The sequence below is a fragment of the Helianthus annuus genome, chromosome 10, assembly GCF_002127325.2.
Source record: "Helianthus annuus cultivar XRQ/B chromosome 10, HanXRQr2.0-SUNRISE, whole genome shotgun sequence".
NCBI lineage: Eukaryota > Viridiplantae > Streptophyta > Magnoliopsida > Asterales > Asteraceae > Helianthus > Helianthus annuus.
In genome coordinates, this window is record NC_035442.2 from 172,863,842 (window position 1) to 172,873,419 (window position 9,578).

General features: G+C 38.4%; 1 protein-coding gene and 1 pseudogene across 1 annotated transcript; one reads left to right on the forward strand and one right to left on the reverse strand.

The window, feature by feature from the left end:
* LOC110883350 lies at positions 1-5,694 on the reverse strand (annotated as a pseudogene).
* Positions 5,695-6,752: 1,058 nt separating this feature from the next.
* Positions 6,753-9,322, forward strand: LOC110883349. Its single transcript, XM_022131136.1, has 2 exons — positions 6,753-8,927; positions 9,005-9,322. Exons 1-2 carry the CDS (start codon positions 6,753-6,755, stop codon positions 9,320-9,322), a joined length of 2,493 nt encoding a protein of 830 aa, XP_021986828.1.
* The last annotated feature ends 256 nt before the right edge of the window (positions 9,323-9,578 follow it).

A 9,578-nucleotide genomic window follows, 5' to 3' on the forward strand; every position in this document is an offset into this window, starting at 1 on the left:
CTACGGGTATCGGAACCGAATATGCCTGTTACGCTTCGGAATCAGTACGGTAAATACCGGTTTCTTTTGGGGGCCAAAAAACGTTAATAACAATCCTAATGCATTGACTACACCCAAAATGATAAGGTTGTACTAGATTCCGATACTGGTAGGATAATCGTGTTGGGTATCAAATTGCAACAGCAAGAAACAGAGGTAAAATAACAGAGTAAAATGGGTAGGTAAAATTAACTAACCTCCAGGTTCTGTTTCTGTTTATTGAATCCAGTTCTTGTTCCATTGCTTTTCGCCAGCACTGGTCTTTTGCAGCTTCATCATAACTCATGGGTTCATTGTTGAGTAATAACAACTCTGGGTTTCTATCATACAGATCTCGAACTTCATCATCAGTCATTGCTATTGTTCTGATCCAATTGCATGCCCAAGTTTCTTCGTTTCGAAACCATGTCAGTCGTAACATCCTCCAATCCTCCGAAAGATAACGTCTTCCCGTTTCAGTGTCCGATTCTTACCGCTACAAATTACAACACTTGGTCAATCAAAATGGAAGCTATTATGGATGCCCACGGGTTGTGGGAAGCCATCGAACCGGCAACCGGAGTGGTTGTAGACGAGAAGAAGAATAAGCAAGTTCGGGCTTTCATTTTTCAAGCGATTCCGGAAGAGATACTTTCACAAGCTGCCAAGAAGAAGACGGCTAAAGAGGTATGGGATTCGTTGAAATCGCGGTACGTAGGGGCTGAACGAGTGCAAAAGGCAAGGCTTCGGATATTGAAAAGTGAATTCGAAGCCTTACATATGAAGGATGAAGAAACTATAGATGAGTATGCCGGAAAGATTTCGGGTATGATATCGAAGTATAACAGTGTTGGAGCGACTTTGGAAGACGAAGAACTAGTCCGAAAATTGTTCGATACGGTGCCCGAAAAGTTCATTAATCTGGTAGCCTCTATCGAACAAAGTTCGGATGTCGATTCAATGCCATTTGAGGAGGCTATTGGGCATCTCAAAGCCTATGAGGATAGGCTGAATCTCAGGAAGGTAAGTGTGACGAATGAAAACAAATTACTGTTTACAAAGGCTGAAAATTCGTTAAATCAAAAGGCAACGAACAAGACGAACACGGCGGGTGGTCGAGGACGAGGTTGAACATTGGAATTGGGACCCGGTCCCTCAACAAGAACCACCAGGTCTGGCAGCTAAATGGACTGGTGTATCTTTTGTTGTAGATGGAGAAGAATCGGGTTCAACACCACATTTAAACACTGATAACTTTTCTAGCCCAAGTTCCCAGTACAACAACGCGAGCCCTAATTCACAAGTTAATAATGAAGATTTTGTGTCACCTGTGTTTAATTCTGCAGGAAATTGTGAAGGCAATAATTCAACCAGGTCTGAAACTGCATCGGCTCCATTTGATGACACACCTCCCCAAGGTTTTCGATCAATGCATGACGTGGAGCAGAGATCAACAGCAATGACTGATGATGAAGTTCGAGATCTGTATGATAGAAACCCAGAGTTGTTATTACTCAACAATGAACCCATGAGTTATGATGAAGCTGCAAAAGACCAGTGCTGGCGAAAAGCAATGGAACAAGAACTGGATTCAATAAACAGAAACAGAACCTGGAGGTTAGTTAATTTACCTGCAGGCCAGAAAGCAATTGGGTTGAAATGGGTTTTTAAGTTGAAAAAGGATCCAAACGGTACAATCACGAAGCATAAAGCTCGATTGGTGGCGAAAGGATATGTTCAGAAGAAAGGGGTGGACTTCGATGAAGCATTCGCACCAGTTGCCAGGTTAGAGACTGTTAGATTGTTGTTGGCTATGGCAGCAAAGGAACGATGGCTTGTACATCACTTAGATGTCAAGTCGGCGTTTTTGAATGGCGATCTCAAGGAAGAAGTGTATGTGCAACAACCAGCTGGATTCGAGATTAAAGGCAAAGAAACTCAGGTATACAGACTGAATAAAGCTCTTTATGGGCTTAGGCAAGCGCCAAGAGCTTGGAACTTGAAGCTGGATCAGTCACTCAAGAAGATGGGGTTCACTAGATGCTCACATGACCAGGCTGTCTATAAGGTACATAACGCTGATTCAGTACTCATAGTTGGTGTTTATGTAGATGACCTTATAGTCACCGGGTCAAACGAAAGTGAAATTCTGGAGTTTAAGGAAAAGATGAAAAGATTGTTTGAAATGAGTGATTTGGGCCTTTTGACGTACTACCTGGGTATTGAAGTATCTCAAAAGGAAAATGAGATAATTATATGTCAAGAAGGGTATGCAAAACGTATTCTTGAAGCTGCTGGAATGCAAAATTGTAACAGTGCAAAATGTCCTATGGAGTTCAAACTGAAATTGTGTAAGGATGATAGTGGCAAGCCGACTGATGCAACTAAGTACAGGAGCATCATTGGAAGTCTTAGGTATTTGATAAATACTCGCCCAGATCTAAGTTATTCTGTGGGTGCATTAAGCAAGTACCTGCAGAATCCAAAAGAAAGCCATTATGCTGCACTTAAACAAGTATTAAGGTATCTAAAAGGAACTGTTAGTCATGGCTTGAAGTACAACAGAGGTGGTGATGGCAAGCTCGTTGGTTACAGTGACAGCAGCCATGGTACAGACTTGGACGATAGAAGGGGAACAACTGGTATGGTGTTCTACTACGCTGGAAAGTTAATAACTTGGGCCTCACAAAAGCAACAAACAGTCGCTTTGAGTTCGTGTGAGGCTGAATTTCTAGCTGCAACATCGGCTGCTTGTCAAGGTTTATGGCTACGAAGCTTAATCAGTGAATTAAGTGGTGAAAAAGCACAAAAAGTAAAGCTCTTAGTGGATAACGAATCTGCAATTGCACTGATGAAAAATTCTGTGTTCCATGGGAGGAGTAAGCATATAGATATTAAGTTCCACTTCATACGCGAATGTGTGGAACGGGATCAGATTGGAGTTGAACATGTTAGTGGAGATCTTCAGAAGGCAGATATGCTTACTAAGGCACTGGCAAAGATCAAATTTGCAGAAATGAGAGAGCTCGTAGGAGTTGAAGACTTGAAGACTGTGGTCAACACGAAAGGGGTGAATGTTGGTTAGTGTTTGACCAGATAAAAGGGAAGACCAGTTCAGAAAATAAACGTTGGAGAAAAAGAAAATAATAAACGTTTGCAGCAAGTGGGTCCCAGATTTTTATGGTGAACGTTGATGACCAATTCTTCAGCATATTCAGTTTCGTTTTCTAGTATTTATAGCAGCAGACATCTTGTTTTTTATTATTCAGTTTTCCTCAATTTCAATCAGTCGAAAAAGCTTGTAAAATCTGTGATGATTATTGTTCCAGTTATTCAATAAAGTTATAAGCTTTCGGCTCAATCATACCCTGTATTTCTGTTCTTTTGATCTGCATTTAGATACCAAATTCTAACAAATCGGCGTCAGTCTTTTTTGGATCTGTGCTTTGAGAGGCGTAGAGGAACCCCTAGGCCTCGACGATGGTGCCCGCTTTTCTGACTACAGCGGAGATACCGTGGCAGGTGGAATAGAGTTTTGCGGGGAAGATTTCGTCTGGCACCACGAAAGTGGTGGAGTTAGGGCGAAAGTTGGTGAAAAAGAATGTTAACGAGTACATGACTACGAGGTCGATACGGTTCTCCTCCAGTTAGTATTACATGTTTATTAACATTTGTTGTATGGACTCAAACAAGGCATTTTAGTTATTGGCTTGATCAGTTTGCTGTAAATTTTCTGCCGTTTGTTTCATGTACCCCGGAGGCTTCTGTCGAATTAACCTTTCATATTAATTTAGAGATAATTAAGAGCTCGGATGCCCAATTTTTTTGGCTGCTACACCTAAGATTAGATTATAAAAGGAAAAGAAAGATATATATGCAGAATGGTACATGTCGTTTTACTTATCGCTACTTGGTAGACTTCACCAATGGCATCCATTGTCTTCGCGGGCGGGATCCAACTGATACCACTTAAGCTGTCTTCTTGGAATAGGTTGTTTTCGTAGAAAGCGATATCAAGTAAGAGCCAAGTGGAAATGGTTCCGAGCAACTGGACGCCGTGGCGAGTACATAAATAATATTATACGTCAGACTACCACACAATGGGATAATCTTCAATATCTTACTAAATCGGCCGGCACAAGATTCTTGACTCGATGGTCGCTGAATCAGCCGCCTGATCTGCAAGATCCCAGATATCTTGTAGCTGCACATGACTAAATCTGTGTTTTCTCTGCTTCTTCCCTTGAACAATGTGACATCTATGTCGTCCCAAATATTCTGCGGCCACCCCGGTAATCTTGACCTGCCCGCGGTGTCCCTAGGCAACAATGGTGTCTAACTCTTCACCTTTGGTGTTTTGGTAATGATATATTGCTCAAAGGATACATTTATATATATTGTTTTTTAATTGCTATAGTAAAAAAATATTTATATTTCCTTTTCAATTCTCATGTGTCACATTTAGGATCTTTATTTGCTATTTTGCCTGAAGTTTGATCAATATTAAATACATACAGCAACTTGAGCAACTTTATCTACTTTATCTGCCTGTAAGTTCCAACAAAGGAGGTTAATTTGACAACATAAAATAAAAACTATATTATTTATGGAATGTTGAAAATACTTTATTATAGTATTTGGTTTGGATTTTACTCTGCATATGAAATGATGAAATACTTCGTTTCGATTTTCCTCTAAAGAGGTGGTTTTAGCTTAAAAATATTAACAAAAGCCTTAGAATTTTTGCCCAAAGGTATAATTTAAAATGTTCAGGTCTTGAATCATGAATTATATAGTTTTCTACATATTACTACAATATTAGCAAGCGGACAGATATGTCAGTCGGAAATTACAATGAGACAACAAATCTCGAAACCAAAAACTTAACCACTTTGTTATGTATATTGATCATTTTGATAGTGATACGTTTTTCATTTTATTATATTAATTATATATTGTTGATTTTAGCAACTTTTTACATTTTCATGAACCCAAAAAGTTGAAAAAAAGGTCAGATATCTTAAAATTCTAACATGAGGACTACTTTTGCTGGGTGAAATGACGCTTCCCGGGTATAGAAAACCCGAAACCGGGTACGCAGGGTATGGATTTCCTGGCCAATACCCGGACTCGAACCCGACCCGGATGTTGGCCATACCCAAAAAATAAAACTCGGGTTATTCCTGGCAAGGACGTACATGAATATGTTCGTGAAAAAGAATCCCATTAATTGGATTGCGGAACGCTCCATGCAATCGATAGAAAAGCCCGTCAAACAATAACCGGGAACGGTACTGAATATTGCGATAAGGGTTTCGCTTTTGCTACTTGGTAGACTTCACCAACGGCACTCATTGTCTTCGCGAGCGAGATCCACCCGATACCACTTAAGATGTTTCCTTGGAAGAGGTTGTTTGAGTAGAAAGCCATATCGAGTAAGAGCCAGGTGGAAGTGATTCCGAACAATTGGAGACCGTGGCAACTACATAAATAATATTATAAGTCAACCTACCACACGTTGTCATAATCTTCAATACTTTACTAAATCGGCCGACAGAAGATCGTTGACTCCGCGGTTGCTGAACCAGCCGCCCGATCTGCAAGATCCCAAATACCTTGCAACCGCACATGACTAAATCTATGTTCTACCTGCTTCTTCCGTTCATGAACATACATAGATTGGATCTGTCAATTTGGGACGTGTTTTCCTCCCATTTCTTTACCTAAGAACAAACTAAGGACATGTAGTATTCAACTTACTGATTTATACATGTGGTGATTAAGAGATTAAACTTACTGATTTATAAATGTTCTAATAATAAATGTGGTATTCAAATTAATCATTTATAAATGTTTTCCTACCATCTCTTTAGCTGAGAACAGATGAACGACATGTTTCCCTTCATTAGATGTGGAGATTAAGGACATGTAGTATTGAACTTACTGATATATATATGTGTGTGTTAGCTCACTTAATCTTATATTTGAGTAATTTTTAACGATATACTGCCTTACTTTTTTCTCAAATTAAGCTTGAACTTTTTCGACAAAGATTGTATCATTGGAGAACAAGGTGGGATTTGATTGAGACAAAGATTATATGATACAGTTTAACTAATAATTTAAAAGGGATAATAGTTACAATAATCAATAAATAATATTTAATATATATAATTTTTTTAAATAGGAATACACATTTGCTTTTACCTTTGTTTTACTGTTAGTAAAATATTTTAAACTCTCCTAGAAGTAGATTTCGTGATTGTGTACAGTTTCCATGATAAGTTAAAAAAAAAACCCTTCACTTTAAATCCTCACATGCTAAGTTGATAACATAAATGTACTGTTACATTGTATACTAAGTATTGATTGAATTAACAGGGTATAAAGATACGCGCAATGCTTTTTACTAATGTGTTTCTCTTTATCATCTCAGGCTTTCAGCTTTCAGTTGGTGTCTTCCGCCCAGGTTAGTCGTTAATATGTTTTATATTTGATTTCTTTTACTTTTTTAGTTGTCTAGGTATTGTTATCGATACGATAACGAACACTACCGCTACATATAATTAACGATGCAAAATGACACTTCATTTTACGCAAAACTCCTTTTCCAATAAAATTTATAATTAAATGTAAATTCATGTCTGTTTTTTTAAGTTTGCTTGCTTTTGTATTAGTTTATTACGTAAGTTTTTAGTTACCTTTGTGTATGTTAGCTAGCCTTATTCTTAACTATGTCTACCTCTCGAAAAAGGGGTCGTATACTTAACGAGTCTCTTCCTTCTCCTGATACGTCCACTTCAGTACATGTACGACAGTCTTTCGAATCTGTTAGCAATGAGGTTCCTAATTCTATGTATATAGATAATGGCGATTGTACTAACATATGCGAACATTGCCATGCCTTATTTTGGTATGATGAACGCGTCAATGCAATGTCTTCTAATCGTTATTCCTATACTCATTGCTGCAAACATGGTCATGTCAAACTTGATTTTCCTACCCTTCCTCCACCATCATTATTACATCTATTTGATCAATCTGATTTTCTTGATAATATACGTGCATATAATAGCATGTTCTCCATGACATCTTTTGGTGGAATAGTCAACGAATCTATCAACGATGGCTCCGCTCCTTACGTTTTAAAAATTGAAGGCCAAATATACCATTGGCTTGGTTCTTTTTATCCAACACCAAATGAACGCCCTCGATTCTTGCAAATGTATATGTATGATACGAAGAATGAAGTTTGTAATAGACTAAGCGTATTCAGAAATGATGGCCGTTCACGCTTGACTTCTGACATTGTCACTATGCTTATTCAGATCCTTGAGAATAGCAACAAGCTGGTTAAACTTTTTAGGGATGCAAGAGATTTGTCTCAGTCAACTGATGTGACCTCATTCTACATTCGCTTGTATAATTCTTATAACTCTTTACGTTATGATACTCCAACCCCAGGTTGCATTGGTGCTATTATCAATGACCCCGGCCCTCAGTCTGACGGCTTTGACATTGTCATTAGACATAAGGTCACAGGCCCTCAAAGAATAAACATATTACACCCATTGTATATGTCATTGCAATATCCTTTGTTGTTTATTCATGGTGAAAGTGGCTGGTCCCGTGACTTGCGCCTACAAGGTGATGGCTCAAAGAAAACCAACACTTTGACTAGGAATATGTTCTATAGCTACCAACTACATGATCGTGCCAATACATATTCTTTACTGCTAAGAGGTGGCCGTCTTTTCCAACAGTACCTGGTAGATGCCTACGTCTACATCGAGCAAGACAGGCTTAACTACCTTAGATATAATCAAAATGCTCTTAGAAGTGAATACATGCAAGGAATACACGATGCCGTCACACGTGGAGACACAGAAGGAAAGGATATAGGCAAGCGCATAATTTTGCCGTCAACATTTACCGGTGGTCCACGATACATGTATAAACACTATCAGGATGCCTTGGCAATATGCAGAGTTCATGGAAGGCCACAATACTTTGTTACATTCACTTGCAACGTCAAATGGCCTGAGATTAGTAGATACATGGCTAGATTTCCCGTTCTGAAGGCGGAAGATCGCCCTGATGTCATTGCAAGAGTGTTCCATATGAAAGTTATTTCATTTGTAAATTTTCTTAAAGTTAGAAGACCATTTGGGAAGGTTACTGCAGGCAACTTATTTACCTCATATTACATAGAAAGCTCCATAGCTGTTATACAAGTACACTCATGTCCCATGAAAGTCGTGAATTTATGTTGTGCAGACTTATACACCATAGAGTTCCAAAAAAGAGGTTTACCCCATTGTCACCTTCTCTTATGGGTTGATGAAGCCCACAAAATAAAGGACGCTTCACAATTGGATGAGTATATATCAACGGAAATTCCAGATCCCATCAATGAACCAACTTTGTATAAAATTGTGACCGACTCCATGATGCATGGACCTTGCGGCATGGCCAGACCTAATTCACCATGCATGGCGTTAGGGTCATGCACGAAAAAATTTCCTAAGGATTACGAGCCTTTTACACGATTTGATGAGAATGACTACGCACGCTATAGGAGACGTCAAAGTACTCACTTTGTCCAAAAAAATGGGATTTCACTAGATAACGGTTACGTCGTACCGTACAATTCTCTGTTGCTTCATTTTCATGCTCACATAAATGTCGAATACTGTGGTTGGAGCATGCTCATAAAGTACCTCTTCAAATACATATCTAAAGGAACAGACCGTATAAAATACACTGTTAAAAAAGCGCCTCCCACAACAGCCAATTCTACAGATAATGTTGAAATTAAAGACTTCGTTGATGGTAGATTCATTTGTCCCCATGAATCAGCATGGAGAATCTTTAACTTCATGATTCATGAACGAAACCCTCCTGTCCAGGTAACTTTGTACCGTTACAGAACATCCATTTTAGATTTCTTTCGTAATTTACTAATAGTGGAATTCCTTCTATATAGGTGCTTTCTGTTCACTTAGAGAATAGGCAAAATGTCACCTTCAAAGATAATGAGAAGCTTCAGAATGTCTTACACAATCCAAATGCCCGACGCACCACTTTAACAAAATGGCTAAAAAATAACTGTGTTCACAACAATGGACTCCATCTCCGTTACATTGACTACCTTTCGGAATACAGATGGGAATCTACGGGAAAATGCTGGCTTCGCAGAATCACAAATAAAACACCGGCAATCGGTAGACTTGTTATGTCTTCCAATAATACAATTTGTTTGTTGTGTACACGTCATGATGCACCATTGTATCTCATCCATTGATTAGTAGTGATCAATGACCCACATCATATCTTACACTCATCATCTTAAAATTTATTTAACATTTTTTGGTATAACATAGACATGGATAATGATGATAATAATAATAATAATAATAATAATAATAATAATAATAATAATAATATTAATAATAACTAGCTTTAAACTTCGCGCGTGTTGCAGCACGCTAAACCAAATCGTCTAATCGTTCTCGGATTGATAACATATACTTTTATATTTCGATTAGTTATACATTACT

What these genes read in the sequence shown, in the direction of transcription:
- LOC110883349 (XM_022131136.1), top strand. Translation starts at nt 6,753, where the DNA reads ATGTCTACCTCTCGAAAAAGGGGTCGTATACTTAACGAGTCTCTTCCT. An exon ending in AACGAAACCCTCCTGTCCAG is followed by an intron (nt 8,928 to 9,004) that starts GTAACTTTGTAC and finishes CCTTCTATATAG; the next exon opens with GTGCTTTCTGTTCACTTAGA.